The sequence below is a fragment of the Xiphophorus hellerii genome, chromosome 22, assembly GCF_003331165.1.
Source record: "Xiphophorus hellerii strain 12219 chromosome 22, Xiphophorus_hellerii-4.1, whole genome shotgun sequence".
NCBI lineage: Eukaryota > Metazoa > Chordata > Actinopteri > Cyprinodontiformes > Poeciliidae > Xiphophorus > Xiphophorus hellerii.
Genome location: NC_045693.1, coordinates 17,984,190 through 18,000,426, shown reverse-complemented (window position 1 = coordinate 18,000,426; position 16,237 = coordinate 17,984,190). Strand labels below are relative to the sequence as shown.

At 37.6% G+C, this 16,237-nt stretch overlaps 3 protein-coding genes across 4 annotated transcripts; 1 reads left to right on the top strand and 2 right to left on the bottom strand.

Moving 5' to 3' along the window:
- Positions 1–999: 999 nt before the first annotated feature.
- On the top strand, positions 1,000–3,617 carry LOC116713080 (glutathione S-transferase omega-1-like). The gene is made up of 6 exons (XM_032553027.1): positions 1,000–1,143; positions 2,034–2,142; positions 2,252–2,474; positions 2,571–2,672; positions 2,802–2,908; positions 3,245–3,617. Exons 1-6 carry the CDS (start codon positions 1,116–1,118, stop codon positions 3,393–3,395), a joined length of 720 nt encoding a protein of 239 aa, XP_032408918.1. The 5' UTR covers positions 1,000–1,115; the 3' UTR covers positions 3,396–3,617.
- On the bottom strand, positions 3,481–8,627 carry itprip (inositol 1,4,5-trisphosphate receptor interacting protein). 2 transcript variants are annotated; one of them, XM_032553024.1, is made up of 2 exons: positions 8,482–8,627; positions 3,481–6,200 (listed from the first exon to the last, which is right to left on the bottom strand). In XM_032553024.1, exon 2 carries the CDS (start codon positions 6,130–6,132, stop codon positions 4,552–4,554), a length of 1,581 nt encoding a protein of 526 aa, XP_032408915.1. In that variant the 5' UTR covers positions 6,133–6,200; positions 8,482–8,627; the 3' UTR covers positions 3,481–4,551. The 2 variants fall into 2 exon arrangements, with proteins under 2 accessions (XP_032408915.1, XP_032408916.1); XM_032553025.1 differs by lacking the exon at positions 8,482–8,627 and adding an exon at positions 6,861–6,897.
- Positions 8,628–9,594: 967 nt separating this feature from the next.
- Positions 9,595–15,283, bottom strand: fas (Fas cell surface death receptor). Its single transcript, XM_032553026.1, has 9 exons — positions 15,151–15,283; positions 14,538–14,668; positions 13,579–13,713; positions 12,737–12,854; positions 11,335–11,399; positions 11,113–11,205; positions 10,920–10,960; positions 10,645–10,663; positions 9,595–10,549 (listed from the first exon to the last, which is right to left on the bottom strand). The coding sequence occupies exons 1-9, from the start codon at positions 15,261–15,263 to the stop codon at positions 10,254–10,256; spliced, it is 1,011 nt and encodes a 336-aa protein (XP_032408917.1). The 5' UTR covers positions 15,264–15,283; the 3' UTR covers positions 9,595–10,253.
- Between the last annotated feature and the right edge of the window lie 954 nt (positions 15,284–16,237).

Below are 16,237 nucleotides of genomic sequence, written 5' to 3'. Positions count from 1 at the left end.
GTGTGGTGAAACAGAGCGTGGAGTTTCAAGATGGGGGCGGACATTTTTTTGCAGAATGCAAACATGTGCCCTGTAAGAACTGAAAAAGTAAAAGAAAATTCAACAAAAGACTGTCCTGATCCCATGAAATGCAATTTTTGTGGAAAATATAAAATCACACATTTAGGAAAAATCTTCCCTCTTATGTAAACAGAGTTAGAACATGCTTATTGGAATATTCTGAAGCAACACACAAATGGACAACATGGTGGACTTCATCATTTTGACAACTGTAGCAATGCCCTGCAAACAGTTCTTATTCCTGACTGAAGGTGACACCTGGCAATAGCTAAGAATGGATAAAAAAAATAAAAAAACAAGAATAAAACACTTTCATTAAGCAGGACTAACATTACAAGTTCGATAGTTTCAAATAAAAGTGCCTACAGGAGTGTGCTTTTCTGTCCAATGACTTCACCTGGGGAACCGAAGCTCAATTTATCATTAATAAGAATCCCTAGGTATTTATAAGTACTCTCAGGATTTCATGTTAAAAGACTTTTACGCTGGAAAGCATCTGAAACGAAACAGCTTCAAAGAAAAAAAATGTTGTCCTTTTTTTTTATTCGGAGGAACAAAATTCAGTAACACTTTTTTTCTTCTTTTACTTTGGTAAAAAAAAAATTGCTAGCTAACACTCTTTTTGGTGCATCATTTAAAAAAAACTTCAAATGATAGTCGAGATATATATATATATATATATATATATATATATATATATATATATATATATATATATATATATATATATATATATATATATATATATATATATATATATATATATATATATATATATATATATATATATATATATGTGTGCGTGTAGTATATATATAGTTATAATTACTTCACTTGTAAATATTAAACTACACCTCCTTAAAAAAAGGTGGGTTAAATCATGATATTTAGTGCCAAGTCACCTTTCATTTGTATCCGCCTACTAATGCGCTATTGGCTCAGAAGTTTCTGACGCACCTACACCGGTAGTAGTTAACAAAGTAAAGTAGTTCTGCGCCTTGCAGTGTGTTGTCATCTCTGGTCAAACTGCTGCTGACCCATTCCTCAGGAACGCCATGGCTACTGAAAAATGTTTCGCCAAAGGTAAGACACGTCCAGATAAGTCAACCTAGGGACCATTTCTTGCGTTCTGTCAGCTTGTTAAACTTTGTACCGCTGAGCGTCCTCCCTTTGTTTTCTCCAAGAATTCGTTTAATTATCTTAACCAACTCTGAAGTGCTAACCTCATTGGCATTCTCAGGCAGAAATTATGATGGGAATAAATCTGCAAAGTCATTGTGGTCTCTATCATATGACCTTTCCCCTCCAGCTTGTAAACAATCCATTACATAAGCATTTCTTCACCCGTTTGAGCTGCAGGGTTTTCTTTTATCTCATTAGTGCGCCATAATTTCTTTGTATCAAAGGTTTTAATATGAAATGAATGTGTTGGTAAATGGCATTTTTAAGCGGACAAATGAATAAATTCTGGCTGTAGCTAGAGTAAAAGTTTGGTTGAGCACTTTCTGAGATACCGATGCGATAGTGTGACAAAGCAGAAATCTGAAAGTGGGTGAATATGTTTTCAAAACACAAGTTATAGAGAATCATTTCAAAAGTTCTCTGACGATTATAAGTGTATTTGTGTAGTTTGTCACTATAATAGTACTTCTCATTTATGTCGTAGGTGTAATATGCTCTACAAGAAGCCAGATTGTTGATTCAGGTCTACTCAGATCCCATTAAGATATTTATTCTAGTTTACCTCAACTTGACCTGATTTTCCTCCTTTGTCTTTATTTTTTTTTTTTACATTTTTTACATTATTATGAATTAGATTTTTCAGTTGAAATGTGAAAGATTAGAAAATGATTGAGAATTTAAAGAAAAACATGTATTTTTAAATATTACGTAATCAGAAGAGGATACACATTTGTTGTTTATCTTGTTGCATTTTGTCATAAAAAAAGTAACCTTTTTGCATTTGACCTTAGGAAGCCCTGCACCTGGCCCTGTTCCCAAAGGTCAACTGCGTCTCTACAGCATGAGATTCTGCCCTTTTGCTCAAAGGACCAGATTAGCGCTGAATGCCAAAGGGATCAAGTAAAAATACATTTTAAAAAACAATTTTTTTTTTAATCAGCTTTTTTTTATTCATTAATGAACTTATTTTCTCACTGCCTGAATAACCCGATTTTGTTTTGTATGCAAGATATGACACCATCAACATCAATTTGAAAGAGAAACCCGAGTGGTTTCTTGAAAAGAACCCTCTCGGTCTTGTGCCTGCACTGGAGACATCTGCTGGTGAAGTTATATACGAGTCTTCCATCACCTGTGAGTATCTGGATGAAGCGTATCCTGAGAAAAAGCTTCTTCCATCCTCTCCTTTTGGAAAAGCCCAACAAAGAATGCTGCTGGAGCATTTTTCCAAGGTAAAGTCCATGCAAAATTTGCATTAAAACCTTTAGCTTTTGATTATGGCTGTATTTTTTTAGTAACCAAAGAAATGCTGCTACTTTTTTATTTAGGTAATACCTTACTTCTACAAGATCCCTTTAGCAAGGAGGACTGGAGAGGATGTCTCTACACAGGAAGTTGAGCTGAAAGAGAAATTTGCTAAATTGAATGAGGTGGGTCAAATACATAATGGGATAATTTTCTCCCTTTTTTTTATACCTTCAAGATTAAATTAATTACTTTGGTCGGCAAATTAGTGTACTATGCTTGACACAACACTGATGATGGTGATTGATTTTCAGCACTTGGAGAAGAAAAAGACAAAGTTCTTTGAAGGTGACACCATCACAATGATCGATTACATGATGTGGCCATTTTTTGAGAGGATTGAGGTCTTGGAGCTGAAGCAGTGAGTAACACTTATAAACCATGTAATAAGTATGTAATTTTATTTATGGAAAGTATTCATTGAATAGGTACAAATATGTGCAAAAAACCAGACGCTAGAAGTTATCATTCATGGTAAAAAGCATAAAAAAATATAACGAACACAGAGGATTTTGTTTTGAAGTCATTTACTTATTGGTCAGTGCAGTAATGTTCAAGTACAGTATTTGAAAAAAATAAATAAAAACATTGTGTGACTGGCTATTAACTGTGGTCATCAGTTTTTAGCAAATAAAACCTAAAACTGTGCTTGTGAAATGTTCTTCTCTGCATCATTTTATTTCCTTCGTCTCGTCAGCTGCCTGGACCACACTCCTGAGCTGAAGAAGTGGACTGAGCGCATGCTGGAGGATCCAGCTGTTAAAGCCACCATGTTCAACATGGACACCCACAAAGCCTTCTACAAGAGCGTTGCTGAGGGGAAACCTGACTATGACCTCGGCCTGTAACATAAACAGCTGTTCATCCGTCCATTTATATTCAGTACCACAAATCAGCAGCTTTGTTATCAAACTGTCCACTGAACGTTCTCTGTACTTGATATGTTGGCTGTATTTCTTGGGGATAATTGTCACAAAATAAATGAATTTGTATCCCTTTAACTGAATGAGCTTCTGATCAGCCATGTCAAAATGTTGCACTTTTTTAAAAATAAAAATTATGCAGTTTCAGTCTCTGGTTAAAATTAATTTTTCTATGTTTACTAAAAATAAGTTGTCGATATCAGACACAAATAATACCTTAAAAAAATCACTACGCTTTAAAACGGAAAAGTATCAGCTGCCTTTGGATTGGGTAGGGTTAGGAGTAACAAAAGGTTCTTGTTAGCTTGTTAAACAGCTCACTCTGAAAATGTAATGGTCATCTTCATGACTAAAAAGAGATGCAATCACAAAACCACTTAGGAAAATTTTATGTAACTACAATTTTTATGTTAATACATACACTGATAAAGAAGCTAAGAGTGGCCTGCACCCCTTCTTTTGTTGAAAAGATCTTTCTCCAAAATACTGCATACATTTTCCAACATGTAACCTATCACAACTATACGACACTGTTAAGTGTTGCAGTTAAGCCTAAAATTAGTCATACCACATGACAAATTGAATTTATAATTATTTCATTCCACCAATAAATTGATTTCTTACAAGAAATGAGACTGGTATCTCAATAGTTAAACGTGAAGAGAATATCAATTTTGATAACATTTTGTTTTATGAAATATGTACATCTTCTTAATAAAAATAGCATAATTGGAATTACAACAATCAAATCCTAAAAGCTGACCAGCTTATTGCATGCTTCCACTGGCATTTGTGAGGATTTATCTTTAGAGATGGTCTTTGAGGTTGGAAGGTCTCCTTATTATTACTCTGGTCCTACACAGTCAGTCAGATTAAACATTGTCATGAAATGAAGAGATTCAATCTGAAATCTGCCAGAGGTATGAATAATTTTTTGACTTAAGTGCAGATAAAAAGCGGAGAATCAGTCACCAACTACTTTATAGGCAAATATTCTGTGCTTGCTCTCAGGCTCAGCCGCCCTGGATGGTGAGCCATATCAGTGTGTCTCTGCTTACAAGCTCTCTTCCAGGCGGTGATGTTAATATCCATTGGATAAGTAAGGTGTATACTCTTCTATAAGAACAGGTGCATTTCTCAACATCTCTTGGAAGTGCCTAACGGTCGCTGCATAAAGCTCCCTCCTCAGCACCAATGACCTGAACAGATTGATGGGTTCTGCTTTGCGGAACCTCTCAGGAACCCGAATGTCCCGAGGCACTTTCCTGTTCCCAATTAGAGCGTGGTACAGTCTCTTCTCCTGCAAACTCCTCTGCAAGAAGCTGAACACATCCTGAAGCCTACGCTCCAAACTGGCTGCTCCCCATGCAGAGGTCTTGGTGTTAAGTAGCAAGTGCACCATGACGGTCTTGAAGTGGTAGCTAGTGAGCGCAGACTCTCCTGTCAGACTCAACTGCTTCCTGTGCAGGAAAGTAGCGACCTGAAGGCAGTGCAAGTGGCAAGAATTTTGTGGTAGTCGCTTAGCTAAATACTTCAGCAAATTTCTCTCGCAGACAGATAAGGAGAGAGGCCAGTATGGGTCTGGGAAACCGTTGTGGTCTGACGGAAAGTGCGAGACAAAATAAGCATTCGTGTCTTCCAGCTGGACCACGGGGATGAGGTTCAGTACAATGACTTTTCCAGAACGGAATCGGATCTTCAGAGCACCAGCAGCATCCAGGCTCCGAAAAGTGACCTCAAAGTCGTATTTGTGGGAGATTCCGGCCCACGCTTTGGTGACAGCGATCTGAAACCACCGCATGACTTGATCTTTGGCTAAGAAATGTGTGCCATAGGAGCACAGGAGTTCATCTGGGCTGCGGTTCACTTTGACCACCTTGTTCTTGTTATGCAACAGACAAAGCATGTCCTCCCCAAGGTTGGCAGAACCACATAGGCAGGCTTCTTCATCCTCCCCAAACATGGTCACCTTTATGGTGCCACAACACTGCATGTCTGGTGGAATGTCACTAGAGGAGCTGCACCACAGATGGTACTGGAAAGAGTGAGGATCAGGAGGTGAGAAAGGCACTAAAAGGTCACACATCAGAGGCTGGCACACCTTCCAAGACTCAAACATGCTTCCTACGCCAATGAAATCACCAACTTCCATGTCCACCTCCCTGTCACACATGCTCCGGAGCGACTCTAGCAGGTCGTCGGCAAAACCCTCCACAAACTCCCTCACCTTCCAGATTTCATGGGACGAGGTATAGGTGCATTTATCGCAGAAGTTCCTCAGGGCATTCTTATCCATCATCCTGGGTGGGACGGATACGGTCTCAAATATTACATCTTCATCCTCAACTGGATGAATTGCATCTTCTGCAATATCTGCTCTGCACATCTCGATGGCAAGGAATACGACGAAAGACACGGCGCTCCAAAAGTACCAACTGAAACCTTGATCCGATGGGGTCTCCTCCAGCTCAGAGTCCAGCTGCGCAAGTTCTTTCTCCAGCCTGGCATGCTCCATCTCCAGCATCTCTTCGTGCTCCCGCATCCGAGCCACCAGATCCTCATCTTGCTCCGGCAGCGTGGTGTTTTCATGGGGGAAGAGTAACGGGTGATTCAGTATGGCAGCCGCCACCACCATGCAGACACGTGCTATGGTTCCCTGCATCTTGAATTAGCAGTTTAACACATCCGATCAGGCACCAAGCAGACATCGAGCCAGCTGTATTTCACATCCTGAAACAGAAACATAAATATTTCTTTTAGTAAAAGTTCACATGAATATAAGACAATACAAATCTATAAGAGTTACTGTATTTCTAGGAAGCTCTCCACCCACTGCAGGAAGCACAGACTGTATGACTAAAAACAGACGCTGTATGCTGAGTGACGCACTCATCCACTATCGCGCTCGGCTAGAGAGAGGTAGAAAGATTAAGCCTTTCAGAAAATGTCACCCCCTCAAAACTGCATTTACTCCCTTCTTGTAAACATCCACATTGATAGTTTATCTTTTCCATTTCTACTGTATAGAAAAGAGGATATTACATAAGCCCAAAAGCTTAATATAAGCCACCCCTAAGATATCATGTTACACAAGAGCATAATGTTCAAAATGCCCTTGTTACGCAAAAAAATTAACTTGCCGACAAAGTCCCTGCAGGTATCTTCTAGATCTAGAAGGAATTGTCCAAACTCACATCCCCATAATGTCATAAAGTGATAGCATTTTATCTTGACACTTCCTTTGGTGCACAAGAAAAGGGAAGTGAAAGTATTATGAGTTCACTTGAACACCATGAGTTGTTTCTTGTCAGCCTGAGGCATTAAAATAGCAGCAGTAATGGCGTATGTGAAGCCATAGAAACCCATGAGGGTTTTCTACGACTTACTCACCAGAAATATTTCCAACACTTGCATCAAAACACGCAGTGAATCTGACAAGAGACCCCAAATGAAGCGCATATTAGATCAACTTTGTTAAGCCACTGTTACAAAAACGTACCACAAAAAATAAGTTTAGCTGCTTATCTTTCATAAGGCATGAATTGTAAATGACTTATCGCAACGGAACAATGCGGGCTGCTTTGACCAACAAGTAAAGAAGCAGAATTTAAAAAAAGAAAAAAAGCTGATTCTTTGGGCGGATGGGGGGGATTAGATTTTTAGAAACCTTCTCATGCATCCTTGGTTGTTTCTTCCGGGGACAGGAGAGTAGAACTAGAATTTTTAAAAAATTGGACATGTGCCTCTCATTAACTCTAAACAGACTTTCTTGTCCCTGCTGAAGAAAAGTACCCCAAATGTATGAGGCTGCCACCACCATGTTTCACCATGAGGATGGTGTGGTCAGGGTGATAGATGCAGTTTACTTCTATCATATTTATCAGTTTGCATAAAAGCTAAACATTTGACCAGAGAAGCTTTCAATACATGTGTCTCCTGAAGGGCCTGTTACTAACTACAAAATGACTTCATAGATCATTTTCTTCTGTTCACTCTCTCATAAAAGTCAGACTCATGGAGGACTAAACTAATTCTCTTCCTACCAACAGGGCCTGCTGTCTGTTTGCTAAATGATGCTCTCTTTGCCCTACTAATGAATTTAGGTAGATAACCATATCATACATATTTGCAATTGTGCGCCATATGCTTTCTTTACTGAAGCATGCTCTGTGAAATATTAAAAGTTTCAGATTTTATACCCAGACTCTATGATAAGCCTCTTATGTGTTTGGTGTGTCTCTTCTCCAATTTGTTTTAGCAAGCCCCAGAACTTGACAGGTGAGCTGTATTTATACTGATATTAAACAAAGGTGGGTTCTATTCACTAATTATGTGACTTAAGGGTAGCAGAGTAAAGGGGACTGAGTACAAATGCATGCCACAGAAAATACTGTTAAAAACAAGTGGCTAAATATACATATATAGGTTATTATTTATCCTCACTTGACCAAGGTTAAATGTTTGCAAAGTGAGGTAGGCTCTGCATGATGTAACCAATAAAACCCAAAACAGCAGGAATTATACTGCATATTTATTTATTTATATAGATATAGCTTTATTAAAGATAACAAATTGTCTTGAATTATTAGATAATGTAATCAAGTAGCTATAATTACGCTTTAGAGTACGTTTGTGAAATATCACAAGAAATGAGTTTTTCCAGAAAGACGTAACGAAACGATGCAACGACATTGACGTAATTGTGGCAGTTGGCGGCTCCGCCTTTGTTGCCTTAGCAACTAAATAGAAAGCTAAATGTGAAGGGCAGACAAACATTTTTCCAGACCAAATGAGTCACCGAGAGCCTGAACGGCGAACAAATGACCCTTTGTGCCTCCAGAAACTGTAAATGGAGTTTTACTACAACAACAGAGGGCAACTCAAAGACTCCCGGGAAAAGGTCTTGCATAATTTGGACAGCATGTTTCAGCATCCCCACACTGACTTTCAGCCAAACTAGTGGTTTTAGAGAAGCCAACATGTTTATCAAACACGGAGTCGTCAAACCTACCTGCGCGCCCTTCTAAAGGAAGTCCATGTTGATAAAGTCCATCCGGTAAAAGCAGCAGCCTCCATGCGAACTTGGGGACAGTTTCTCTCAGTCAGCCTCCTCTTCTCAACATTTCCTGGCTGTGCGCTCCACCCATGTTAAAAAAAAGACCGCCCAGATCTCACAGCTGCGCCCCAAACTAGGGGTTTCTGAGCAATGACAAGACTACTTTCAATCCACAAATTATTCAGCAGGCCCAACGGCGCACAACTGCAACAGTACTTTAAAATCAGCCTCAGTGGCTACATTTTGCTTCATGTTTTCGCACTCATGTATTTTGTTGCAGCACCACGTTGCCCCAATATCCAAAAATATTGTCCTCTTGTTACTTGCTAAAATATGTGAACTTAGTGGTTGCAAATTTTCAAATTATGTAACCTTTGGTTAACCATGTGATCTACAGAAATGTAAACCAACACATTTATACAAAGATTAGTGGTTGTTTTACTGAAAATGAAATGTCTCTACGAACCACAAGGTGGAGCTTCAGCACTGGATAAAATTAAATAAAAGGTCAGGAGGCAAGATACTTGTAAGGAGCACATCTCTACCCATGTGGTCAGGAGCACCACAGGGCACAGTACTCCCACCATTCCTTTTCACTCTGTACATCTCAGACTTTCATCTCAGACTCCGGCTGTCATCTGGAGAAACGCTTGGATGACTATGCAGTTGCTGTACTGGAAACTGGGTGCAAAATCAAATCAAATTTTATTTGTATAACACATTTCAGCAACAAGGCATTTCAAAGTGCTAGCTGGAAGCTAGTGATTTTTTTGTGGCATAGTGTATCAATCATATAATATTTACTGTGGGGAAAAAAGTAAGTCATGTATAGCAATAGTCATATGCAAATCTATGCAAAAATCACACATTTAGGCCGAGATAACAAGGCTTCCAGTCTGAAACAAGTGCCTTCGCACTTTGCCAAGTGCCATGTATTGATTGTATGCCACTCCATGCTTTCCAAAGAGAAATTTGTAATTTAGTAGCATCACATTCGACTTTTATAGTACTAGCCTTCCCAGGGCTGTAGGTAATATTCTGCCACAAAACACAACTCATCTTTTTATCTCTTGTTTTTTTCTCCCTTTTATTAATCAAAATATTACCATTGATGCTCGATGTCCACGTGAATTAGTTTTTTTCCCCCCATTATTTAAGTGGATTTGAGATTTTCAACATCTTTAAGAGAAAATCTAAAAAAAACAAAAACAATTATGTCCAGAAATTAAAGAGTAATAACATTACAAAGGAAGATCACATTTGTATTGAGTGAGATGCATCAGAGTACAGAAAGACTAAATAAAACTCACTCAACAATGTTAGATCATCATATGTTGAATCTTTTAAAAACAAGTTAAATAATACATGCTATAACTGCTAAGTATTTTTTGACCTCTTACGTATTGGAACTTGTTATTATTCATTCAGTGCATACAGACTAAACCTGTTGGAAAATTTAACGGAAAGTCAGCAGAAGGAACTTAAAAAAAACAAAAAAACAGCAAAAATACAATAAAAGCACAATTTTCTCACCAGCTAGATCAGCATTTAGATTGTGATTGTCCATTTGCTAAATTTAAAAAGTTCATATAAAGATTTAATTTTTTTTTCTTTTCTTTTTTTTTTTAAAAAAGCACATTCTAATCTTGTAAGATCGTAAACATGTTTGATTGTGCAAAAATAATCCATGCTATTATTTTATTAACAGCATAAAAGTTTAAAAATATTTAGGCAGAACTAAGTTGTGTAGGAGAGTCGATCGGGTACAGTTTCTCTTTGATTTTGTCCGCCTTGTTGTTTTTCCCCATTTTCCGCAGGGTCGCGATCAGCTCGACTGAGGCAGGCCTGCCCTTCAGCTCCATCCATTTACTCAGTAGTTCTTGGGTCCACATTTCACTGTCATTAGGGTGGCTGAGTTTTACATTCTCAATGGAATTTGCCATCTGACAGCCGAGTGCAATTTGTCTCATATCTTTCCAGCCGATTATTTCTGCAACTTCCACTATGTGCGGCTCCATCTCCACTGGGATGAAAAGACAGGGAAGATGTGACTCGGGGCAACCAAGGAAAACACACACGGCAGCTTTATTGATCATGCAGAGACATATTCTGTCTTACCTGGAAGAAGTGGGTCATTCTGTGAAGCACAGAGAGATTATTAGTTTTTTATTCAGCCTTCATCTACAGAATCATTTGGCTATTCCACAAAGCTATCACATAATCACAGTAGTAGTGAGGACAACAAACCTGTCCCTCCTACATAAAGGGTCAGCTTGTTTAAGATTAAAGAAGAGACAGATTTTTAAAACTTTGTCTTCTAGGTGAATCTAGAAAACACAACACAGAAGCCTAGTATCTTAAAATATAAAAGTGGCTGGAGTTAATGAACTTACCACAGGGCCAGGGGAATTTGATGTGTCTCGTTTAAAAAACCCTTTAGAAATGGTTAAGAAAGAAAGAAAAACAGTTTGTTATTGTAACTAACTAATGGATGGAATTATTATTATTATATAAGCTAAACAATGGTGTTTACTGAAAACCAAATGAATATCTGGAATACATGTATTGAGTGTTGTGTATGCTTACCCAGAATTTTCTTCCTGAACACTACTACTCCAAGAGCAGCGACACAAACCAAAACTGCAATCACAATGCCAGCGACTGCATCACCTGATAAACCTTAAAAGGAAAACACAACGCTTTTATCATAAGCTCTTCCACAACATTCCTGTTCATAAATGAAGCCAAAGTACATTTTATAAACCAATTTGAATGTGTTATTGTAAAATAAATTCAACAATAGCTCACCTGTACTTTCCTCGTTGCAAACCGTATCAGTGGTGGCTGTGCAGTGCTCTTTAATGGAAGAACATCTTAAAGTAAAGAGTAGACCAGGTCAGTTTTTTTTTTCCCTCTCAAAATAAGTTTAAGGACAAATGGAAGAAGTTCTGTTTAACAAGAATCCAAATATAAAGCTTTCAAAATTACGCTCTTACAATGTTCTTCAAATAATAAAACCATGTAAATTGCTTGCCTTTTCCAAATATCTTCAAAGCCATCAGAATATTTGAACTCCAGAGCCTGGACTTAATTTATGTGTACAGTGGGCATGGGCTGGTTACTGAGGAGCAAGGGATGCTAATGTTTCAATAAATAATAATAGTTAAAAAAAAATCCTAAACCCTTCCTGTGGATTGAAGTCCTTTTGATGATGATAATAAAATGCTGAAGGAAGTGACATTTCCTCTGGCTTTATAAAGCAGAAAGTGGTCAACCACATGTTTCTGTGCACTCCGGGTCACTGGTCATCAGAAGGGTGCTGCGCTTTTTGTACATTAAAGGAAATGTTCTTACTTAGTTTTCTAAGTCTATAAGTCAAAACCAAAATAATTAAAACATTTTTATTACGTTTATATTATTAATAAACAATATGGAATATTATTCTAGCAGCTGTAGGAATACTTTGCAAGTTTGCTGTTCCTTTTCTTAGTTAAAAGCAATTACATTTTGTTATAATTTATTGATTTTGAGTCACTAACATCTGAAGCCGTGAATTTCTACATGGGGCTATCACACACGGCCTATATGCAATTCTTTGTCTGTTGATGATGAGTATATTTTTCCTGCTTTTGACATGTGCATTTTTAATTATTCTACAAGTTTTTTGCAGTGATTAATACAGATTCACTGCAAGGTGCTGCTGGTTTTGGTTGTAGGTTTAAATTGAAATGCAACAAGTTGGTAACTGTGCAGGATAGTAAAATATTTTAAGGTATTAGACATGTTAAGTTTCACTTAGCCATTTATTTAATAACATATTTGTAGCTTTATCAGAAATGACTACGTAAAAATAAAATTACATATTATTGTGTTGCATAATATAAAATATATTCCATACAAATGTCCAACTAAATGTTTACATGCATTTAACAATATGTTTATAATTATTTACCATCACAATTTCAAGTTGAATGGTCATTTATTGGATTCCTGTAATTTTACTCGCAATTTAGAACGTTTAATAAACATACCAAATTACAAAAACTAAATCCAATGAGTCAAGGGTTCATTTTCTGAACTGTATTTAATCAGAAAAGTCTTAAGATTGCCCAACACATCCCTACAAGTGCCGTGTGATCCAACAAGAAACTCAATAAAAACAATGTTCTATAAATGGTTGAGCATAAAGATCCGACAGAAGCAAGTTTACCTTGTACAGGGATGGCAGATTTTACAGGTTTCTTCTGCAGTATTGCAGTAGTGACCTTCCTTACATCTACATGTTCTGTCTTGGATAGTGGTGCAGGGTTTGTCTTCTTCTAAATTAGCTGAAAAAACAAAACAAAGCTGTAACTGATACAATAACTTTTTACACATAACCCCTCCCCCCCGTGCTCAAAATAGACTCAATGCTCTGGTTCACTGCATTTTTTTGGTTTACTCCAATCTTTACTGAAAAGCAGCTCATTCTTCTTTCATATATCACTGAACATTAACTGTATAACAAATAATTCTGCAAGTACAATGTGCAAAAATATGAAAATCAAGGTACTCGAGTCAATTAATGCTTGTTGATATTACAAAGCTATCCTGGTTCCATTTCAAAAATACATTAGGAAACATAAATAGATCTGAGACTTTTTATAGGATACATATCTAATTAAAACTAGAGTGAGATCAAGTCCTTAAAATAGAAAATTATGCTCTTGATATTTAAAAAAAATTGCTTGTTCAGTCTCAGCCAGCCGTATTAATGCAGATGGATAGAGCTGATAAGCGTGTGATTTACTGGCGTGCTTGCAAAAAAATTATTACTTTTCCTGAAAGCAAAACAAACCACAGTAAAAAAAAAAAAAAAACCCAAAAAACAACTTATTTGAATCTGACATCTTGGTGTGTGCCACCATGATACACCCTATGCAATCCTGCAAAGACTATCTGGTGCAGAAAAAAGAGGATGACAGTGCAGACTTCATCAGTTAGTCTGCAGTGTTGAGTTAGTCAGATAGTCTGAGAAAATCAACAAGTAAAGCCCTCCTGCTAGGATTTTACCGTTTTCTGGACCGCAGGATGTGCAGATTTCACAGGAGTCCTTAGAATTGGGTTCACTGTTATAAGTCCCATCTTCACAAAATACACATTTTCCATAGTTTGCCGTTTTAGTGCAGTGCTCTTCCAGTCGCTGACCTGCAATTTAAACAAACATGAATCAGAGAGTAAAGAAACAAACTGTGATAAAGGGTAACCGGTTGCACTGAATTTGATTGAAGAGTAAAGAGGGAAGGGGAGCGAAGAGGGATGTGAATACAAATACACGTCACACTTTTCAGGTTTTGATGTGTAAAACATTTACAAAACCCTTTGTAATTTTCCCTTTTCCTTCACATAATTTTTTGTTGTTTTTCATTTTTATGTCCATAGTGGCAGGTTTTGTACAGTTGTATACATTCCATGGACGGACGGACTGACGGGCTGCAAACAACCATCCTCCACTGATCAAGTGCTCTTGATCATCTGAACGAGGCGGCTGTTAATATCAATTCAATATTTGGAAGCGTGGCCAACACCGACTGAACGGCTTTATTCACTTCCTCTGATGCTATTGCTAAAGCAACTGGCCGACTACAATTCTAAAAGAGAGCAGAAAAATCAACGTCATTGTTTACAACTTCTCCTTCTGTTCGCTGATTGGCCCAGTAAAAAAAAAAAATCTACCGGAGACAATCCTAGTCAATGGGAGAAAGCCCACACTGTGCAGGAAGCGAGATTATTTTTAAGAGGAATTGCACCGGAAGGCAATGGCCAGCCTATGGGGCTCCTAATCCCACATCAGCATGAACAACATACAACTTTTGAGCAGGGTAAATATTTGTTTGTTTTTGGCAGATGTTCCCCCAACGCTTTCCCACCCTGGGCAGAAAGCCATAATTTCCAGATAAGAAAAAACAACGTATTTTCTTAGACTGAATATTTTCAGACAATAATTTTTTGTTTTTTTAAATAAAACTTACCAGCTGCACATTTACAGCAGTTTATGCCTCCGTGCTCGTAAGTGCCATCTTGACATCCCTGCCTTTTCACACGAAGCTTTTCTTGAGACGAGTGTCGGACATTTGGGTCGGTAGATACCGGAGAAACAACACTGAAAAGAAAGTAAAACCAATCTTTCATTTCCTTTCTGTTCATTCCTTAAAACAAATAGATCAAACAAACTGTGTATTATTGTAACGTAGCTTGATTGAATACGCTCCTATTTACCAACAAGTTACTAGAAAAACCTAATTTAAAACTCGAGGCGAACTTGGCTGCCCCCCCCCTTTTTTGTTTTCTTCTTCTTCTTCACTGTGGATCGACGAACCACACCTTTTCTTAAACACAGATAAACAAAAGCAGCTCGTTTCTTTAAAATGTCCTTTTCTCGGTTCAATTCCTCTATGACAAAATTCCCCGTTCTTTTCCCAATTTTAATCGCGATTACAACTTACTCAACCCCATACAGGCTTTAAATCAAGTTGTGGTCATAACAACCTCGCAATGTCACCGGACACACGCCGCATGTAATTAAAGACATTTAATGAGTCCAAAAACCCACAGTCTGTGTGTCAAAAATGTCGCTTTACTTACTTTGGAAAAAAGAAAACACAAAATAAAAGAAGACCCTCGGAGAACTTGCGTGAGGACACCATTGTTTTTCTACGCTTACACGTAACTGAGCGTGATCTTCCGGGTTTCGTCATGTTTCCTCCCCCCCCTAACTTTCATTTTCTATTGGCAGCCCATGATTTTTTTTAAATTAAGCTTAGTTTTTTTAAAACGTTATTTTTGTCTTTGTCTCTTATAACAACATAGACATGTTCGGGCGAGCTTTATTGATTTTCCTTTTGTAAATATCAGGTTTTCCGGTTTTAAAAAGAAATGGCTCGTTTTGCGGTTCTGAGAGTTGTTCACATGATAATTAACAGCGAGTCGAGGTGTTTTTGGGAATTTCCCAAACAAACACACTCAGAACCAGGGTTTTCCCAAGAACTCAAGCTGAATGCCAGCATCCTCAAATTAAAAAGCCTGTTCAAGGCCTATAAGTTTTTTGGTTTTTTTAAAAAAGAAAATGTATCAGATAAGGTTGTAACGTAATCTCTAGGGTGAGTTTATTCAAAGACAGGAAGTGATACTCAGAAATTAATGTTTTCCAGGACAGGCAAGAGGGGGGGGGGAAATTATACACAGGTTTGAACTGACAAATTAGTTTGTGAAAACAAACTTTATTTTACATCCAATACATTCATTGTCTAATGATGCGCTGACCTTTTACCTTAAAACACAGAAATGTGTTTAAAATAGATCTTTTATGTAATATATTGTGTAATCAGATGATAAATAATCGCTTTGTTGTGTAACAAAGTAATTAAGTGCAGTTCCGACGTCTTCAAACGCCGCGCTCCATTTCCACCACTAGGTGGTGCTGTTGCGCTTTGGTGTTGTGGCTGCAGGAAAGGCGGTAGAATTTAAAAACTGACATGGATTAAAACCAGAGATTATTTCTCTTGTGAAGCTTTGCAGCTTTGAACATGTTGAAATACTAACGGATTTTTCAAAGAGCCAAAAGAGGTTGCATTGCTGGGAAGACACGACAGTTCAGAGTAATCATGGTTCGTTTATTTTTTTTTTTGAATTAATGTTGTGTAAATGAATATTGAATCGGCGTGTTGTAGTG